This window comes from Ctenocephalides felis, unplaced genomic scaffold (assembly GCF_003426905.1).
Source record: "Ctenocephalides felis isolate EL2017-DRISC unplaced genomic scaffold, ASM342690v1 CF-g0.4_SCAFFOLD_00845, whole genome shotgun sequence".
NCBI classification, from domain to species: Eukaryota; Metazoa; Arthropoda; class Insecta; order Siphonaptera; family Pulicidae; genus Ctenocephalides; species Ctenocephalides felis.
Genome location: NW_020536999.1, coordinates 85,412,749 through 85,435,464, shown reverse-complemented (window position 1 = coordinate 85,435,464; position 22,716 = coordinate 85,412,749). Strand labels below are relative to the sequence as shown.

The window sequence follows — 22,716 nt, the reverse complement described above, 5'->3', positions numbered from 1 at the left end:
ATAAAGTTAATTGATTTGTCAAATATATAAAAACAATCGAGTAACAAATTGCAATTAAATTGAGCCATTAATTATTTAATAAAAATACCTCACAATTTTTGAATTTTCTCTATTCAAAAATCGCGCTGCCATTGGTATTACCCGATTCCAAATATCCCTTTTATGCCCGTTCGCATCTAACTTCACCCTCCCTGGCAACACTTTTATTTTACTCGTCGCCATTTCACCGACGGGCTCATTTGTTTCAAAAAAATTCTAACATCGTCTCCGCGGAGATAGGGAGGCTCTCCCTTAATAATTAAATCCTTTATTTCGACATCTTTAATCGCGAATTGCTAATAATTACAACAGTCATTGTTCTAATTATTTATTTCCGAAGTTGTAAACATGGCATACTAAAATGTCTCCTTTGAAAGTGCTCAAGATTTCTCCGTGTGGAGATCACTCCAAGAATTCGGTTGTTGATGCAACAAGAGATGGAAAAAAAGACGCTTTTGAGACCCAATCAGCCCCCTGGGAAGGGACAGGGTGCTGAAAGTAAGAAGAATCAAGGTAAATGCAATTGTCAAAAGAAGGTTCAAGGTCGAGGGAATTGTTTAGATTATAAATTGTGGAGGGAGATTACAATTGCGTATCATTTTGATGTTATCTGTTGTAGGAATCTGATAAGAGAACAGGTGATTTTGTAATTTACTAGGTTATATTTATAATCATACACATTTTTTTTTATTATTATAATAATTCTTACAACTGCCCTGAAACAGATAGAATTAGAATATTTGACATAAAACTGACATTGTTGGCAAAATACAAATCATCTGACCATTGCCAGTGATTTGTCGAAGGTCTTATCTATTGTTGATTAATGCAGAAGAAATTTTCTTTTTAACCTGGCCCTGGTAGAATTGTTTGAAGTTTTCTGGTGAGCAAGTTTGGGTGATCAGCTACACGATTTCTATATTTTTGTGAGAAAGCGTTTCATCCTTAACTGTGCTAGTGCCTGTGTCTTCATGTATTAACCAATTTGGAACATACTTTGGTGCTATCAAAATTTCGTTTTGAAATCTTTGAATTATCAAAGCATTTGAGTTGGAAGTTGATTCCCATAGCAGTATCTCGTATGTCTGAATAGGTTTAATGATGACTTTTTAGAGGTAAATTTTATTATGTATCAAGTTTTGATTTTTGTTCGAGGAGCCAATTATATCTTCATCTGGCCTCTTTAAGCAGCCTCCTCTTTTCCTCAATGTGTTCTTTCCAGGTTAGTCTTTTATCGAGGTATAAACCTAGATATTTGACTGTTTGATCTATAATTTTTTCATTAAGTCTTACTGCATGACAAGTCCATTTGCAAAGAGTGAAAGTGATATATTTTGACGTGCTACTGTTGACTTCTATTCTACACAAGCTTAACCATTTTTGTATCACGTCGAGATGATTTTATGTAATTATGGGGTCTTCATGTGTTGCCAGAATGCCTGTGTCGTCTGCATATGTTGCTGTCAAAATGTCATCTTTCTGTGGTAGGTCTGCAATGTATATGAGATATAATAGTGGCCCAATGACACTACTTTGAGGCACTACCGATTTGACTGGATGTGATGTGAATTTTTCACTTCTTACACTAACGAAAAATGCTCTACCTTCCAGGTGGGACTTTTATTTTAGGATGTTATCTGTTGTAGGAATGTGACAAGAGAACAGGTGAATTTTTAATTTGCTAGGTTATATTTATAATCACACACATATTGTTATGATTTGTCCTTACTATAAAAAAACAAGAGGATGAAAATAGTGTTTAGAGTTTCCCTTACTGGATGTAATGAAATTTATTAATAGAAATTGATTCTTACTAAACTACATTACCTGTTTCAATAAAATTCCAGCTTCCTCATCTAACAATCTTTAACCAATCTTGCTGGAAAATCTTCACTATCTTTAACAATCTTTTTAACCATCTCGGTGTTTCCTTTGCACATGATGATGGTGACAAGTTTGAGTCGATTCTGAGGAATTGTAAGAATGTGATTTGTATTTTGGTGAAGTAGTTCAGTCATTTAAGCTTAAATTAGGTAAGAATGTCAGAATTTGAAATACCCAGTTGTAAGTCTGTAAATACTTGTATATTGACATTCTAAAGTTGTCTCAAACCCTACATACGGTAGGGTGTCAATACCATAGGGTAATAATTAATAGTCCAGTCATTCATCAAGTAAGTTCACCTCGGAATTTGAGATGTCCAGCTGTAAGTCTGTGAATACTTGTATATCGACACCCTAAAGTTGTCTCAAAACCTACATACGGTAGGGTGTCAATACTATATGAAGGTTTTGAGACAACTTTAGGGTGTCAATATACAAGTATTTACATACTTAAAGCTGGGTATCTCGAATTCCGAGGTGAACCTACTATGATGAGTGGAATAAAGAGTTTGGATCACATAATATACACAGCCATTTTGTCCAATCTGTGTTTATACCAGGCAAGCCTGTGGCTAAAAAGTCTATTAAGCAGCTTCCTGGTAAGCCAATTGTGAATCTGCTTTGGTCTTTAATTGCTTGATTGGATAGTTGCTCAATTGTTGTACAGTTGAACTTACAGGTTGTCGCCGAATAACACGGTTAAAGAATTGAGACCATAAATCTCATAACATGGTGCTATAAAAGCACGGGTTTGCTATAACACGGTTTGAGAATTGAGCAAAACCTGGATAAAATAAGAAATATAGTAAAACCTATGAAACTCAAACTTTATCTAATCTAAAATTAGTAAAATTGCCAATAAATCTGATTAAACTAGTGGATTAGCCGAACAATATATTTCATATTTTTTAAACATGGATTCTTTAAAGACAATGAGCATAAAAGTTTAATAAGGATAGCTTTGCATGTGTTAAATATATAAATATCATTTTGCTAAAAGCAAAAAATCGCAAATATAAATTTGTTGGCAAAAAATAATGCATGGATTTGGAGGTAGCACTGGAATCTTCTCGGGGGATGAGGATATCTTGCAAAAATGAGAAAAAAAAATATAATTTATGTAATGTATATTACTTCTTATAAAAATTTATAACTATAACAATATTTATTATAAAATCATGGTATGCAGCATGTTTTTTTGAATTTTTGGAGAGTAACTACTTTTTTCTAACTGGTTCTTTGTCCCATATAACGCGGATTAGAGACAAACTTGTCTATAACATTCTAGTGTTTTGAATCGTAACTACCTTGTTATACAAGGGTACCTGTGAATTTCCTTCAAGACAAGTTTTATTTTCATTACTTTTATTTTTATTTTCACATCACAATTGCATCTTTAATTATCATTTCGGAGAGGAGAAATCCAGCAGACTTTTGCAAAGGTAACTAAGCGAGATATGAAACATTTGTTTAATTTTAGTCAATATTCATTTTTCACACAAACTGCATTATTGACAGCTTTCCTTTTCATTATTGGATTGTTCTTATCATTTATTGTTTCCAGTACAAATTTGTTTTTTTAAGAAGTTCAATGAAGTCTGCTTCAGTTAACTAGAAATTCACATCAAAATCTTCTGTTGAGGATTACAGGCATTCTCACAAAAACTGCATCTGCACTTGGTAGATGCACTTTTGGTTATTGCATTATTTTAATTATTCGTCATTTTAATCCAAATTTATATTTATGGAAGGTTAATTATGTTTCAGCTTCAGTTAATGATGAATTGACATTAAAATCTTTTGTCCAGGATCACTGACATTCTCACGAAACTGCATTGTTGGTACTGCACCTTTGGCTGTTGCATTATTTTTACTATTTATTATTTTCAATCCAACTTTGTCTTTAAGGATGGTTAATAATGTTTGAACTTTAGTTAGTGACAAATTCACATTGAAATCTTCTGTCGAGGATCACAGACATTCTCACAGAACTGCACTAGTGGTAGCTCCACCTTCGGCTGCTGCATTTTTTGTATTATTCATCATTTTCAATTCAAATTTATGGAAGTTTATTCAATTTCCATTCAAGAAAGGAATAAAGTTGAGGATCACAGACATTCTCACAAAACTGCGTTGATGGTAGCTTCACCTTTGGTTGTTGCATTATTTTTACAATTCAATCATTTTCAATCTAAATTTATGAAAGTTGATTCAATTTGAGTTTAAGGAAGGTTAATAATGTATCAGCTTCAGTTACAAGAAATTTATAATTAAATCTTTTGCTGAAGGACACAGATATTCTTGCAAAAACTACATTAATGGCAGCTCCCTAGTGGATTCTTTTTACTATTTATCATATTTAATCCAAAATTGCCTTCAAGGATGATTAATAATGTTTGAATTTTAGTTAGGAATAAATTCACATCAAAATCTTCTGCAAGGATCACAGACATCTCATAATATTATTATTATACTAGCTGACCCGGCAAACGTTGTTTTGCTAAGTACGCTATATTCTAAACAATTTCTAGAGAATCAAAAATATTAATACTTTAAGTGTATAAGGATGTGCTGTTTGAATGCAATATACAATGAGGTATTATAAAAACAATAAACCCCATTAGTTTGTCTATATTTTGTGAACACTATCAAACTGGAAGTTTTATACACTTTCTATAGAAAACATATAATCCAATCCAAGTCTTTTTTGGTCTTTCGACTTATTGGTTACGTTTCAAGTTTTTCACATTCTTTTTGGATTCTGGATTTTGTGTATAATTGTAAATAATACAACTGAGCTTATACAAAATTTTCAAATTTTTGCGAGGAGAGATAGAAAATAAATTAAGTCTTACTTTTTTGACCTGCTTTTTGAAAAGATTCAAGTAACATTCGATGAATTTAATAAAAAAGTAAATAAAATTAAAATATGAATGTAAAAGTAAATTTAATAAAAAAATTATATGTAGAGCAGGGCGAGGCGCAAAGGTCCAATTTGACTTTGAGCAAATATAAACTATATTGTGAAAACCATAACAATTTTATCACAACAAATAACACATATCAAACGAACAATTATCTGACTACGTTCAGTAAACTGCCTTCTACTTCATCGTTGTAGAAATGTACTTTTTTGATGTCTTTCAAAAATTTGTTATCTAGACCTTTTTACCCTATAGGCGGGGTTACTTGAAACGGGCAGGTGGCTAAAAGGTTTAAAGCCTTATTATAGTTTTAAAGGTATTTTACAAAATAATTACATTTTTAACTAAAGCTAAAAAACTACCAACGGAAGAAAATACTTTTATTATGGATTTTCAAAGATTACCGTTTATCTCCCCCATTTCAAAGATTACCGTTTTCAAATCCAGGTGTAGTTGGTTATACATCTTTTTTCCTCTACTTTCAAATATTGTTAAACAATGCTTAACTTTACTGATTTTTGACACATCGGTGGTGGACCTTTTTAACCCCGGACCTTCATATATTACTATCTATTCGTCGATAAATTCTGGGAAATTATTACTGGGAAAATGTTATTTGACAAAATGTCCCTTTGATCAATACCAAATTCGTAAATGTAATTAACGTAATAACGATGAATGCTGAAAATAAAATGCTCTAACTAAATTAAAAAAAGCTTTTATTCATTTAATGCTTCTATATTATTATCTTAAAATTAATTGTAATGTTATGAAGTAATTTGTAAATCAAACTAACTAAATCACTGAATAAGACGAACTGTTTCATAACAACATACAGCAATTGTAAAAAGGGCATTTATAAATATTATAATAAAATGAATGCTGAAAATAAAATGCTCTAACTAAATTTAAAAAAAACTTAATGTTTAAAAATTATCATTTATTTGTCTGATTTTGATTTCGGATATCTTGTATCCTTCCATCCACTATCAATTGCTCTATTTTCAATAAAGTTCTTTGCTGCAACTCTGAGTTTTCGTAAGATCTCAATAATTGGTCTAAATGCTTTGGTATTATATAACAATACTGCTTGATAGGTTCTTTAGATAGACGAACTTTTAGTGCATCCAACAGTTTTTCGAAGGCTTGAAAAACTGTTTCAGTATCCATAGTTGTCTCTCTATCCTTCTTTCTTCTTTTCGGTTCAATTGTCTCCATATCTATCGATGGTACTATATGTTGGCCCACTGGTGTGCAGCTTTCCCTGAACTTGCAGACTTTTACAAGTACTCTTTCCAAGGCTTCTCTTCGGATTTCCTCCTCCTTAAAAGCTTCTATCAATGCTTTAATCTGGTCTTTGCTCCACTTTTCTGTTCTAAACTCCATTTTCTGTGAATTGATCTGAACACTAACGCACGAAAACATAAAATAAACACTCTTCATGCTGTCATAGCTATGGGGGCATGCCGTCAAAATCACGTGATAAACCATGTGATAAAATACTACTTTCCGATTGGTTCAGGCGGACGAATCCATCTACAAAAATGGCACACGTTCCATCTTGCAAATCCAGCTTGCTGCATGGCCAGATAGCTTGCATTTGCCACCCTTAACAGCAAAAACAACAAAACAAGCCTCGTGTGCTTTAGCCTTCAGGAAGTAATTAATATATTTTAGTTATAAATTCACATCAGCTGGATTTTTTTTTTTTTTTTTATTAACTTTTCTTAGGGTAAGTTATTGTAATCGTCCAAAAATCGAAATTGAAAATTTCTCGACGGTTTGAAGGTTTCTGAACATTTTGGCATACCTCAGAAAAAATTGATGTGTGTGTGTATATGTATGTATGGATACAAAGGGTATGGGCGTGTTTCCATACAGAATTGGCCCCACCCTGGTATTTAAATAATTTTGATGCCATTTTATAGGTATTTTTGAGAAAATCCGATATACCAAATTTCAAATCCGTAGCTCATCATTTGGCCGAGATATCATTGAAAATGTGTGAAAGTGGCCCCTTTTTTCAAAGTCGTTTTTTGTCGCAACGGTGAAGGATATCAAAAAACAAGTAACGGGATTATATTCATATCGATGTCTACTATATTTTTAATAACAAATATTGTTTAGTAATTATTTTTTAGTGCAGGAAAAAGTGAAAATAATTTTTCGTTTTGAATTTTCAGGTAGTGCGGTTGTTTGGACTAATTTTTAATTAGCATCATTAGAACGGCTATTCAATTTTCTTTTAGTGTGCAAAATTATGTTTTATTTCATGTGGTAGAACACATTCAAAATTAGAAAAAACCTGAGCAAGTACACGCTCGCGCTCATATAGCACCCGCGTAAGTCGTCTCTCATTCGCAACGACTAGCAACAGCATTGCTCGCCGCGCGTCTTGATAAATTAAAACATTTTTAATAAAACACAATATATATACATTTATATTTTGAATAATTATATATTTATATGTATATGTATAATAATAACTTTATTTTTATATAATTAAATATATATTATTTATATATTGCACAAGTATATTATATGATTTAATCATCATTAATAATTTATCAATTAATTATTACTGATTAATTAATTATTAATTATTATTTATTGATATTAATTATTAATACCACTAAATAAATAAAAAATAGATTAATAAAAAATATACATAATAATAGTATATCGGTATATGATTACTATTCATGCTACAGCGCAATGTATACAAATGCAAGTAGACTAAGTAAGTCATAAATATATTAAATAATATCTTGAAGTTTTTTTTAAAATTAGATAATATATAAGAATATATTGAATAGAATATCTCAATCTATAAAGACTCATAATAATTATTGAACTACTGCACTATTGTGTATCATCCTTAATTAAAATATTTGAAATTTTGCCCGCAAAAACCACACATAAGATAACAAAATACAGACAGCATAAAACTAATATAATTTTGGAATTTAACTAATCACGAAATTTTTGATAATTATTAAATAAATAATGCTCTTTTTAATTTTTGTGTGCTCTACACCTTTGTACCAGTTGATTTTGCACTTTTCTTGTATTTTAGTGTCAATTCAATTTTATATAATTTAGTTATCACCACAATGCAATATATAATTATAATGCCGCGAAATTTCAAATATTTTAATTAAAGATGATACACAATAGTGCAGTAGTTCAATAATTATTATGAGTATTTATAGATTGAGATATTCTATTCAATATATTCTTATATATTATTTAATTTAAAAAAAAACTTCAAGATATTATTTAATATATTTATGACTAACTTAGTCTACTTGCATTTGTATACATTGCGCTGTAGCATGAATAGTAATCATATACCGATATACTATTATTATGTATATTTTTTATTAATCTATTTTTTATTTATTTAGTGGTATTAATAATTAATATCAATAAATAATAATTAATAATTAATTAATAAGTAATAATTAATTGATAAATTATTAATGATGATTAAATCATATAATATACTTGTGCAATATATAAATAATATATATTTAATTATATAAAAATAAAGTTATTATACATATACATATAAATATATAATTATTCAAAATATAAATGTATATATATTGTGTTTTATTAAAAATGTTTTAATTTATCAAGACGCGCGGCGAGCAATGCTGTTGCTAGTCGTTGCGAATGAGAGACGACTTACGCGGGTGCTATATGAGCGCGAGCGTGTACTTGCTCAGGTTTTTTCTAATTTTGAATGTGTTCTACCACATGAAATAAAACATAATTTTGCACACTAAAAGAAAATTGAATAGCCGTTCTAATGATGCTAATTAAAAATTAGTCCAAACAACCGCACTACCTGAAAATTTAAAACAAAAAATTATTTTCACTTTTTCCTGCACTAAAAAATAATTACTAAACAATATTTGTTATTAAAAATATAGTAGACATCGATATAAATATAATCCCGTTATTTGTTTTTTGATATCTTTCACCGTTGCGACAAAAAACGACTTTGAAAAAAGGGGCCACTTTCACACATTTTCAATGATATCTTGGCCAAATGATGAGCTACGGATTTGAAATTTCGTATATCGGATTTTCTCGAAAATACCTATAAAATGGCATCAAAATTATTTAAATACCAGGGTGGGGCCAATTCTGTATGGAAACACGCCCATACCCTTTTTGTCTACGTTTTCGATTTGAATGGTTCAAAAAACATTCGATTCCTATTGACAGGGAGATGTGCTGATTAGTTTTTGGCAAAGGCAGGGTCAGCAGTTACGGAGATAAAGTGCAAAGAGTGCCGAAAAGAGATATCGAGTTTTTGAGAGAACGGAGCATCCGATTTGAATGTTCTAAAAAACATTCAATTAGTAATGATTGGGATAAGTGTTTATATAAAGCCAGGCCCAGTCATAAATGTGCAAAAAATGGCAGTTTTTGAGAGAACTAAGCGTCCGATTTAAATGATTCAAAAAACTTTGTTTGTCTTAACAAAATAATTGATTTTGGAAAAAAAAATTTGTTTCAATTTTTTTTTTCAATTTTTTTTTCAAAAAAAAATTTTTTGTATATCGAAAATAATTCAGATTTCATTTTTAATTCTGACTAAAGTTCTAATATGCTTTGAACAAATAATTTCAACTTTGCAATTCAGTTTATATAATTCTTATAAATATTAGACAATGTTACAATATTAATAATAATCTATTTGAAATCATTCAGTATTCCTCGAAAATTTCGTTACGGTACGGGAAGTTCCAGCAATTGGCCTTAAGGCACTGTGCCAAGAAATAGTATAAGGTCTATGACCTGGGTGCGTTCAGTGCCTGCCTTATGATTTTGTTCTGCACTCGCTGAATGATCTGTCTATTGCTTTTTTTGGCGGTGCCCCATAGTTGAATCCCATAGGACCACACTGGTTTGAAAATACATTTGTAAATAATTAGTTCGTTGTTTGTCGACAGTTCGGATCGTTTGTTTAGCAACCAGCAATGTTTTTTTTAAATAGTTCATCAATCTGCTGTTTTTTCTTGTTAATTTGAACCTTCCAATTCAATTTGGAGTCATAATTCTTCATAAAGAAAGCCATTTTGTAGCAATATCTAGATGCTCTTGTAATAGATGCGAAGCTATTATTATCAGCTGGGTTTAGCCTGAAGATTCAACATGTACTTCTATAAAAACTTCAAGCTATAAAATTACATCAACTAGGGATAAGTTCCTAGTCTCGTGGTTTTACCTAGTGGTAAAAATAAAATGTAACTAGTGGTGAATGGCATTGGTGGACAATATAAATTTTGGCACAAAACTCAAAGAAATGTAAACAAAATTAGCTCCGATATCACAAAAACTTAATTATCATTATTTGCTCTTTTTGTCAAACGGTAGGACTTGCCTTGTCCAAAAACTAACACGTCAGTAAAAACTCAGCATGTATTCTCATCAACAGGAATTGAATTGTTTTTGTCAATACAATTCATTCAATTTGGTTGATCCCTGCTTTTAAAATCGTAGACGAAAAATTGTATCCATACAAAACACGTACTACACACATACAACGTACCAGTAAACACCCTGTGATTTGAGCGGCGGTAGCAACCTGAAATCCACAAGCTTGCCTTCAGCGATGTGACATGCATGTGGAATTTATGTGGATTTCAGATTGCTACCGCCGCTCGGTGTTTGGGATCCATTTTTTATGAGGCATGCCAAAATGTTCAGAAGGGGTTGAAACGTAAACATATATAAAAAAAACATTATTTTAAATATATTTGCGATCTCTAACACCTACCCAAGGGATGTTAAAAGTCCAGATTAATAATATTAAACCCCATCTTCAAAAGGCATATTTGTACCCCATTTATAGAATTTAGTATATATGGCAATCAACAATGGTAGATAATTTCTACAAAGGAAATTATTTAAGGAACAAGGACCATGATATTGCATTATTCCATAAAAATAATCATTAGTGTTTCAAAGACCTTTTTTTTTTGTATGTAAATAAAGTTCAGTATTTATTTTTCAGATGTTCCCAACAGTAAACCTTGGACAAAAGGTTTACGAAACAACAATATCCCAAATAACCCTAAGCCCCCTCCTCAAAGAAATAAGTATGTTGGATTTGACAAACGTCCAAGGCCCCGCGGTGGTAGTCAGATGGGTGGAAAGGCGGAAACCAGGTAAAAAAACACTCCTTTTAAATCCATTTTCTATTATAATCATTTATATTTTATCAATCATTTATGTGTTTGTTTCTCAGGCTAGAGTTTGAACAACTCGAACCAGGTTCGGTAATGAAATTTGGCAACAAAAAGCAAAGTTTGAATCATCTTTTAAACTTTCACTATACTCCCCGATCTGTTGGAGGTCCTACGAATTATGGACGGCAGTACAAAAAAGGAAAAATTAATTATCCTAAGTATAATAAGGAGCATTATTTACAAGCTAAGTAAGTGTAATGGAAATCATATTATATTATTATTAATACTAACATTTAAAGATTAATCTTTAGTTTTAAATATTGCTTTTATTATTTCTAGTTGCCAGTTCATTGTGCGAGAAGGTGAAGATTATTCAATTTGTTTGAAAAATCCTGATGCGTTGGTTGAATGGGATTATATTGAACAAATAGTAAGTACCCGTTTATGCTTTCCGGTGTTTTAGTTTACATTACAAAGTTTAACAAATTGTTACATTTAGTCTACCAGTTTCTTTGTTTTCTAGTCTACCTGCATAGATCACTATCTGTTTTCCTCTGTACTTGTCTACCAGTTTACCTCTCAACCTGTTTGTCAGTCAACCAATTTACCAGTTCGTCAAGTTACCTATCCACCAATTTTCGAGTTCATCAATTTACCTGTCCATTAATTTACCTATCTATCAATTTACCTGTCCATCAATTTACCTGTCCATAAATGCACTTGTCTACCAATTTACTTGTTCACCAGTATTTGTGTCAATCTGTTTATCAGTCTACCAATTTAGCTATCCACCAATTTACCTGTTCAACAATTTGTCTAGCAATTTTCCTGTCAATTTGTTTTTCAATCTACCATTTTACGGGCCAACCAATTTACCTGTCACCCAATTTACATGTCAATCTATTTGACATGTCTACAAATTCACCTGTCAATCTATCTATTTGCTTATCTGCCAGTTGTTTTGTCTACCATTTTACATATTTTACAATCTACCTGACTACAGGCTGTCCAACAATTGACCCGTTTACCAATTTACCTATCAACCTCTTTATCAATACACCAATTTACCTGTCATCCCCAACAATTTACGTTCTATATGTCTACTATTTGTTCAACTATTTGCCTGTTTAACAATTTGTCTACCAATTTACCTGTTAAAAATTTGTCTACCAATTTACCTGTCAACTTGTTTTTCAATCTACCATTTTACCGGCCTACCTATTATCATGTCAATTCATTTGACATGTCTACCAAATCACCTGTCAACTTGTTTATCTGTTTATCTGTCTTGTTATTTGGATTTCTACCAGTTGTCCTGTCTAGCATTTTACATATCTTCCAATTTGTCTGACTACCAGCTGTCCAACAATTTACTCATTTACCAATTTACCTGTCTACCAATTTACTTATCAACCTGTTTATCAATACACCATTTTTTCGTCAACCAATTAACCTGTTCAATAGTTTACCTGTTTAACAATTTGTCTACCAATTTATCTATCAATGTGTTCATCAATCTACCATTTCATCGGTCTAGCAATTTACGTGTCACCCAATTTACAAGTCAATCTGTTTCACATGTCTACCAATTCACCTGTCAACCTGTTATCTCTCTTGTTATTTGTGTTTCTACCAGTTGTCCTGTCTACCATTTTACATATCTTCCAATTCACCTGACTACCAGCTGTCTAAAAATTTACCCGTTCACTAATTTACCTCTTTACCAATTTAACTATCTGCCTAATCTGTTTATCAATACATCATTTTACCTGTTTACTAATTTACTTGTTTATCAATTTACCTGTCATCCCATTATATATGTCTACCAACTAACCTCAACAATATAGATCAACAATTTACCTGTTTAAAAACTTGTCTACCAATTTACCTATCAATCTACCATTTCATCAGTCTACCAATTTACCTTTCAATTCGTTTCACATGTCTACAAATTTACCTGTAAACTTGCTTATCTTCATTGTTATTTGTTTACCTACCAGTTGTCCTGTCTACTATTTGACATATCTTCCAATTTACCTGAATACCAACAATTTACCCGTTTACCAATATACCTATCTACCAATTCATCTGTCTATCAATTTACATGTCTACCAATTTAACTATCAACCTGTTTATCAATACACTATTTTACCTGTCAATCAATTTACCTGTCATCCCATTCTATATGTCTACCAATTAACCTGTTCAACAATTTACCTGTTTAACAATTTGCCTATTAATTTACCTATCAACGTGTTTATCAATCTACCATTTCATCGGCCTACCAATTTACCTTTTCACATGTTTACCAATTTACATGTCAACCTGTTTATCCGTCTTGTTATTTGTCTATTTACCAGTTGTCCTGTCTGCCATTTTATAAATCCTCTAATTCACCTGACCAGTATTATAACTATCTACCAATTTACCTGTCTACTTGTTTATCTGTCACCAATTTACCTTTCAACTTGTTCATCAACCTACCAATTTAGCGTCCAACAATTTACCTGTTCTGTGTCTACCAATTAACCTGTTTACTAATTTAGCTGTCAACCTGTTTATCTGTCTCGTTATTTGTCTATCTACCAGTTGTCCTACTTACCATTTTATAAATCCTCCAATCACCTGACTACTGGTTTACTTATCTACCAATTTACCCTGTCTACCCGTTTATCGGTCTATGTATCTATCTATCTATTTAGCTGTTTAACTGTCCACCAGTTTAACTGCAACCTTTTTATCAGCCTACCAATTCAGCTGTCCAACAATTTACCTGTTCATCTCGTTCTATGTGTTTTTGCAATTAACCTTTTTACTCTCGTTCTACATGTCTACTAATTAACTTGTCAACCTGTTCATCTGTCCACATATTTGTCTATCTACCAGTTGTCCTGCCTAACATTTTGCATATCCTCCAACCTACCTGACCACCAGTTCACCTATCTACCAATTTACATGTGTACCTCTTCATCTGTCTATAAATGTATCTATCTGCCTGTTTAACTATTTATCTGTTTACCTGTCAGCCAGTTTACCTGTCTACCAATCTGCTAGTGTAGAAATAAATAAAAAAATGTAGTAGGAGGTTGATAAGTTAGGGTTATTTGTTTTTACATAAGGGCATTATAAGAAAATAAAAAATAAATATTTATCGAAAAAATAAAAAAGCCTTTGGGGCAACTACTACCACTTGGCTTCAATCAAAATATCCAAAAACCTGTCTAGGGATTTACCTAACAATTTCCCAAATTTTTACGGCGAATTTTCAGACATACGGTTTATAAATGCATAACAATTACACAGACATACTTCCATTTTTTTCTTGAAGGGCTAGTTTATGTCTTTACCAGTTTCATGATTATATACTTATCTTTTACAGATAACTAAATCTGAAGATCCACCGCACTGTCCCATTTGTTTGGAAGAGCCATTGGCAGGAAGGATTACGCGTTGCGGTCATATTTATTGCTACCCTTGCATTCTTCATTATTTGGCTTTGTCCGATAAGCCATGGAGGAAGTGCCCCATTTGCTATGAAGCCATTCATCTTAAAGATTTGAAAAGGTAAAATAATTGAATGAAAATTAATAATGAAATTGTAGATCTTTTTTTGTTATAATTTATTTTTGTTAATCAAGACTTTGACTGAGTACCAGCTGTCCAACAATTTACCTGTCTACCCAATTCACCTTTTCACCAATTTACTTGTTCACCAATTCACCTGTCTCTCAATTTACTTGTCTACCAGTTTAACTATCAACCTGTTTATCAATACACCATTTTATCTGTCAACCAATTTACCTGTTTACCAATTTACCTGACACCCCTTTCTATTGTTTACCAATTAACCTATTCAACCAATTCAATTTAACCTGTCTTATTTACAAAATTGATAGGTACCAAAAAGAAAAGATACAAAAACTACAATAAATTGAATATAAAACGAAATAAAGTTAAAATAATAACAGTAATACAAAAATAATATTATAAATGAAATTATAATATAATTATAAATTATTATAATATTATAAATGAAAATTGTAGATCATGAAATAATTTATTATTCTCTTAGTGTGTGCTGGGCCCCGATTGCAACATTTGGTTTAAACAGCACTATAACATTGCAACTGATGAGGAGACCGAGAACTTGTAACCAAGCTTGGCCTGTTGATTCTGCTATGCAAAATAATTTGGTTCTACCCAACATCAGTGATGGACCGATTGCTTCTAAATATTGCAAGTTGTTACAAGCTAACTTGCAACAGGTAAATTTACCTATACTCTTCTAAATTAAGCGTTTTGGGTTTGAATTTGTTTTACTGTGCTCCGATTTGCATGAAATTTTGAAATTAGGTTCATATTACCCTGAAAGCAATTTGTGTTTCAGCGCCATCCCCTGAGGAAATTACACTCCTTCTCAGTGATGTAATTATATTTCTACAAAATAACGTCGAATATCAATAGAACTAATTTTAAGAAAAATATGTTTTATAATGTTTTTCAAAAAAGAAAATATTTTTCAAGTTACTGGCTACTAAAAATTCGTTTTTTTTTTTTAGCGTTTTTCATCGTTTTTTGTATATACATATTTTCAAAAATAACATTTTAATGAAAATTATGTAAGGGGCCGTTCAAGTATTACGTAAGCACTATAGGGGGGCGGGGGGGTTATTTATTTGCTTATTTTGATTTTAGGTAAGAAATTTGCTTACTTTTGCTGACAAAGGGGAGGGGGGGGGGGTAAATAATTGTAATAAATCTGCTTACATAATACTTGAACGATCCCTAATGAACAAAATTAATGTGCAGGATTTACTTACAAAATGTAAAAAAATTACATATTTTAATTCTATAATATAATTTTTCATTATAATTAACTTCAGTTATCACCTTTTTAGATTTTGGATATGATCAATGTCAATCTGGCAGATCTAAATCGAGCCTACAAAATAGAGGAATTCACTCCTGAAGCATGTTTCATCCAGCAAGCAATCGATCTCCTTAACCAATACCAGGCTGATAAGTTAAACAGCACTACAAAAGCCAATACTAAATCCAATGACTTCAAACAATATTCCTTGGACGATTCTAAAACTCAAGCTGCTGATGAACAAAATTTGACAGCCAATAGTTTCAAACAACTCTCATTAGATGAACAAAAATTGACAAAAGATGCTCCTGAACAGCTTTCATTAAATGAAAATGTAACTGGGGAAGAGGCTGGAGAGGTAAAACATTTGGAAAATGTTTTTGGTGCTGATAATTTGGATGAAATTCAAAATTCTATACTCGATCAAATCGAGCAAGGTGTTGATTGTGTGGGAGAGGATGTTGCGAGTGGAATTGAAGTTTTGGACGGAACCAGGATTGGAGAAAGTGGATCGGGGGATAAGGATTTCTATTTTTATCAAGGTAAGGGGATAAAAATGATAATGGATCGTGAATATTCTAAATTGTTTGCAAGATAATAGATTTTTGCATATTGTAAATTGTACTTTAAATTTTTTTGATTATGTTATCATTTTACTCAGACCAGCAATTTTTTTTATTGATATTGGATTTAATTATTAAGTAAATTGTTTTTATTTATCTTTTACAGCTCTGGATGGGCAGCATATTTATTTAGCCGGTCTGTGTGCCAGAATTTTAGAATATTCCTATGGCTCATTGGCAAATTGTCCAAAAACTATAACTACATCTGTCGAGGCACGTGAAGTTTTAACTGTTACTGAGGAGTTACGTAAAAGATTGAGGTAAGAATTCATATTTTTGTTAGGATAAGGGTGCTCAGTTCGTACTCCGGCGATATTTTGTCTGATTATTATAATTTATATCATCAGGTATCGTTTAGTAGACCTATTTAGTTGAGTAAGCGAGTATTTAAAATTGGAAGCCTGTTTGACTTTGTGAAACTGAAGTGATTAAGAAGTTAGCATTTGTAATCTTTGAATGATAATATTTTCACATAAAAATCTGATTTGCCAAATGTGTTATCTCGACGTTTCAAGTCATTCGAAATTTCCACTTTGAGCAAAAACTTTGCAATATTGTTTCTATTTATTATTTCTTTGGGTTTATCCAAAAATCTATAAAACATTATTAATCCAGCACAAATAGTAAATTTTTACTGGTACAACTTAAATTGCAAAATCTTTGAAATTTGAAATTAAAACTAATGACATAACCTAAACTAATTCTACTATATAAATAAATCTAAAGCTAAAGGATTGGCTCGTGTAAATAACCATCGGATCAATTAGAAATAAATACACATATTCCCCGTTTTACATGGTACCGTTTTACACGTTTTTGATTTTACACGTTTTTTTAAATTAAATCTGTTTATCAAAATTTATTAATTTTGCATTTACACGAAATTATAAACACAACTATAATTTGCTGATTACCACTATAAATTTTAATTGTTTTATGGTCAAAATAAAACACTACAAAATGTACGATACAGTTACGAATTTTTAGTAGCCCATGTCTTATGATGGAAATGTGTAGATGAAATGGGAACTCGATGTTTTATGATCCAAACTAAATCTTGTATGTGTATAAGCTAGTGAAATTTCGAAACAAAGAGCATCATTGTTTGTAAACTTTGTAAATTCTTTTTATTTCAATTATTTTTTTCTTTCAAAAGTTTTGATCTGTATATAGAAAATAAATTGGATTATAATTTTAATTCTGGCTACAGTTCTAAAACTCACTTATATACTTTAAATAAATAATTTTAACTTTGTAATTCAGTTTATATTATTTTTATAAATATTAGATAATGATACAGTATTTATTTCATTACGGTACAGAAAGTTCCACCAATTTGGCACAATGCCATACACTACTAGTTATTATAGATTTAGTAAATAGATTTAACATGGTGTAATGTGTTGACGAACCTCATTTCCATTTACTAGACCGCGATTTTTTTTTTTTGCTAACGTTGTCTTCTAAGGGGGGGGGGCTTCAGGCCTGGACCACTTTGGGAATCACTGATTTATATGTATTGAAAAGTTTATTTAACTAACCTTTAGGCAAAACATGCCAGTTGCGCCTAGTTAACTTCCCGTAGGGTAAGTTATTGTAATGGGCCGAAAATCGAAATTGAAAATTTTTACATTTCTCGACGTTTTGAAGGTTTCTGAATATTTTGGCATACCTCAGAAAAAAAGGGTGTGTGTGTGTGAGAGTGTATGTATGTATGGATACAATTTTTCGTCCACGTTTTCGGGCGCACGGATCAACCGATTTGAATGGTTCAAAAAACATTCGATTCACTATTGATAGTGAGATGTGCTGATTAGTTTTTGGCAAAGGCTGGTCCAACCGATTAGGAGCAAAGAGTGCAGAAAATAGAAATCGAGTTTTTGAGAGATTGGAGCGACCGATTTGAATGATCCCAAAAACATTCAATTCGTAATGACGGGGAGAAGGGGTGATTAGTTTTTGGCAAAGGCAGGTCCAGCGGTTTCGGAGATACAGAGCTAAATGTGCAAATAATGGCAGTTTTTGAGAGAACTAAGCGTCCGATTTGAATGATTCCAAAAACTTTCTGCTTGTTTTAACAAAATAATTGATTGTGGAAAAAAAATTTTTGCTTCAATTTTTTTTTTACAAAAAATTTTTTTTGTATATCGAAAATAATTCAGATTTTTATTTTAATTCTGTTCTAATAAACTTTACTATATACTAAACAAATAATTTTAACTTTCCAATTTAGTTTATATAATTCTTATAAATATAAATAGACAATGTTACAATATTTATAATAATCTATTTTAAAACATTTAATATTCCTCGATCATTTCGTTACGGTACGGGAAGTTCCAGCAATTTGCCTTAAGGCACGATGCCATACACCCCACACTAGTTTAATTCAGTATTTGATAGTAATCGGGAATTGATGATTACTTGTTGCTTTATAATTTCATCATAGTTAAGGAAACGTACTTTCTTTTAGATATTTGGAGCACCTTCCAATAACTTGCCAGATAGAATTGGTTGAGCTCAAACTACGGCCACCTATTGTCAGTCCTGAATCGCTTGAATACTTCCACAGTAAGTACTTGCAATCATTTAGTATCACCACCAAATTATTTAATATCACCACTAAATTATTTATCACCATGATTTATTTCCTCAGATCAGTTAGAAACCAGGCGCAGACTAAGACTCCGCAAATGTCGTGAAGAGAACAGAAGGGACATGCAGATAACCATAGAGCAGGAACGGAAACAGAGAGGTTTGCCTATTGCTGGTTCTTCTCAAACAAACCGAGAAATAAATTGGGAAAGCGATTTTCCAACTTATGGAAGTCCTCAGTCTGTTGGAAATGAATCTGATTCATTGGACCATGCATCATCTGGAGTGGATAATTTGGGAACGTCGCCTGGACCATCGTTTGCCACGGTAGTAAAAGATAAATGATTTAGATATTATATTGTGTTGTGTACATTTACACGTGATTCCGAAATTTTAACAACTTCCCGAAACAGGAGTTTGTATTCACGTAAAAATCTGATTTGCTAGTTTTATATTTTCTCCACGTTTAAAGTCATTCTCAATTGAATGAGACCAAGTTTGAAAAGAGTATGTGTGTATGTTTTTGAATTCTGAAAATTTAAAAACTTTTTGAAAGTTATCAATTTGAGAATCGTGCTGAATAATTTTTGGCCAAGAATCAGGCTTGGCAAAAGTCGGTTGGGACGTTTCTTCATAATTCTTTGTAATTTTTTTTTTTTTTTTTTTGCGATTTCAATGATACTGTATAGGGCAATAGAGTTCATGGCCTTGATGAACATACTAAAATATTAATTTTTTTAAAAAAAAAAAAAAACTAGTGGCGTGGGTGGCATCGTGCCTTAAGGCAAATTGCAGGAACTTCCCGTACCGTAACGAAATGTTCGAGGAATACTGAATGTTTTCAAATAGATTATTATAAATATTGTAACATTGTCTAATATTTATAAGAATTATATAAACTGAATTGCAAAGTTGAAATTATTTGTTTAAAGTATATTAAAACTATAGTCAGAATTAAAAATAAAATCTGAATTATTTTCGATATACAAAAAATTAAAAAAAAAAAAAAAAAATTGAAACAAAAAAATTTTTTTTCAAAATCAACTATTTTGTTAAGACAAGCAGAAAGTTCTTTGAATCATTCAAATCGGACGCTTAGTTTTCTCAAAAACTGCCATTTTTTACATATTTAGCTCCGTATCTTCGAAATGGCTGGGCCTGCCTTTGCCAAAAACTAATAAACACTTCTTCCAATCATTATTAATTGAATGTTTTTAGATCATTCAAATCGGATACTCCGTCTCAAAAAGCTCTCAAAAGTCGATTCTATTTTCTGCACTCTTTGCTCCGTATCCCCGAAACGGCTGGACCTGCTTTTGCCAAAAACTAATCAGCTCTTTTCCCTATCGATAGGAATCGAATGTTTTTTGAACCATTCAAATCGGTTGATCCGTGCGTCCGAAAACGTGACTGGAAATTTGTATCCATACATATACATACACATGCACACACACATCCATTTTTTCTGAGGTATGCCAAAACGTTCAGAAACCTTCAAAACGCCGAGAAATGTAAAAATTTTCAATTCCGATTTTCGGCCCATTACAATAACTTACCCTACGGGAAGTTAACTAGTGGTGCATGGTACTGTGCCATAAGGCAAAATACTGGTACTTCTCGTACCATAATGAAATATTTGAGGAAATTTATATGCTTTCAAATAAATTATTATAAATACTTTGCTTATTCGTATTTTATAGACAAAATATGAAAGTTTATAAATTGGACAACGACGTTTCTAAACTAAATAAACAAAACTTAAGCGGAATTAGAATTAAAGGACCTTATTTCTACTAATTATATAAATTTCAAATACATAAGTGAGCTTTAGAATTTTAGGTAGAATTAAAATTCAAATCCGAATCATTTTCGATATTTCAAATATAAATTGAAAAAATTAAACTTTTTTTTGAAATCTTGCCAAAAAAAAATATTTTTTTTTGAATCATTCGAATCGGTTGCTTTGTTCTCTCAAAAACTTTTTTTACCCTTTAGCTCCTTATCTCTAAAACAGTTTCTTGCCTAATCACCACGTCTTCTTATTATTACGAATTGAATGTTTTTTGAATAATTCAAATCGGATGCTCTGTTCTTCCAAAAACTCCATTACCATTTTCAGCAATCTTTGATCCATATCTCCGAAACGGCTGGACCGACTTCTGCCAAAAACTAATCCTCATAAGTAGGAATCGAATGCTTTTTGAATCATTCAAATCGGTTGAGCGGTGTTCCCGAAAATGTCGACGAAAAATTGTATCCAAACACATATCTATTTTTTCTAAGGTATGCCAAAATGTTCAGAAACCTGCTTTATGGATTAATTAAACCTGGATTAATGCTGATGCTTTATGCTGATTAGTTTTTGGGAAACCGGGCATCCGATTGGAATGGTCCAAAAATACATTTAATTCTTAATAATAGAGAGAAGTGGTGAGCATTTTTTGGCAAAGGCAGATACAGCCGGTTCGGAGATACGGAGCTAAATGTGCAAAAAGTGGCAGATCTTGAGAGAACTAAGCATCCGATTTGAATGATTCAAAAATCTTCCTGTTTGTGTTGACGAAACGATTGCTTTTGGGAAAAAGAATTTTTTTCATTTTTTTTATTTCCCAAATTTTTTTTATTATCGAAAATATAATTCGGATTTTAATTTTAATTGTAACTAAAGTTCTGAAGCTCATTTATATAGTTCAAATGAATAATTTTAACTTTACAATTTAGTTTATATAATTTTTATAAATATGAGATAAGGTCCTTTATTCTAACTTTGCCTGATTAGGTTTTGTTTATTCTTTACTTTTCATAAAAACTTATATCAACATCATCATCCCAATACATTAAAGCTCTTATATTTGGTCTTTAAAATAAGAATAATGAAAGTTACAGTATTTATAATAATCTATCTGAAAACATTTATTATTCCTCGAATATTTCATTACGGTACGGGAAGTTCCAGCAATTTGCATTAAGGCACGATTCATACACCACTAGTTTTATTTACGTTTTTACCAGAAATCCTGATAGGTTTCTGAATTCAAAACCGTTCGAAATATATCAGTTGGTAATTGCTGGTAAGTTTTTTGGTGAAGATTGAAGATGAAGATACATCAACTCAATATACTTATTAAATACTTATAATTTTTAATTTAGAGAAAACTATTCTCAAAATGAATTTAATTCATTTAAAAAACTATTTTTGAAGACTTTATTTTCCATTAAAGTTGGAGATATTCTATTTTCTTCCTTTCATCAGATGTTAACAATGGCACGATCCCCAAGTCAGGGTACTGATTTTATCCGACAAAATAAATGGGCAGCTTTACCATCTCAACAACAAACTGATTCAACAAACGTGGAGCAGGATCCTGATTATGATCCTAACTATGTACCAGCTCCAAGTTACACTCAGAGTTTTAGAGATGCCATCAGTCAGGCTATGGAGAAGAGCTGCCAATCAAATGGTAAAACTTTATGAATCTGTTAACCAGGAGTCATCAGTTTTGATAATATTTATGGTCAATCATTTACTATTGTGATTCTTTCTCTATTCAGCAGGTGCTACGAAAGAGAATGCTT

At 31.4% G+C, this 22,716-nt stretch overlaps 1 protein-coding gene across 1 annotated transcript; it reads left to right on the top strand.

Annotated features, from left to right (window-relative positions):
• Positions 1–252: 252 nt before the first annotated feature.
• LOC113374922 (RING finger protein 10-like) lies at positions 253–22,716 on the top strand (the record flags this gene model as incomplete). The annotated part of the gene is given in 12 exon segments (XM_026614886.1): positions 253–552; positions 10,878–11,031; positions 11,112–11,300; positions 11,392–11,482; positions 14,432–14,616; positions 15,125–15,317; positions 15,951–16,464; positions 16,652–16,805; positions 19,019–19,116; positions 19,202–19,467; positions 22,394–22,601; positions 22,693–22,716. Coding segments are annotated over 12 exon segments (2,164 nt in total), but the record flags the coding sequence as incomplete, so codon positions are not given.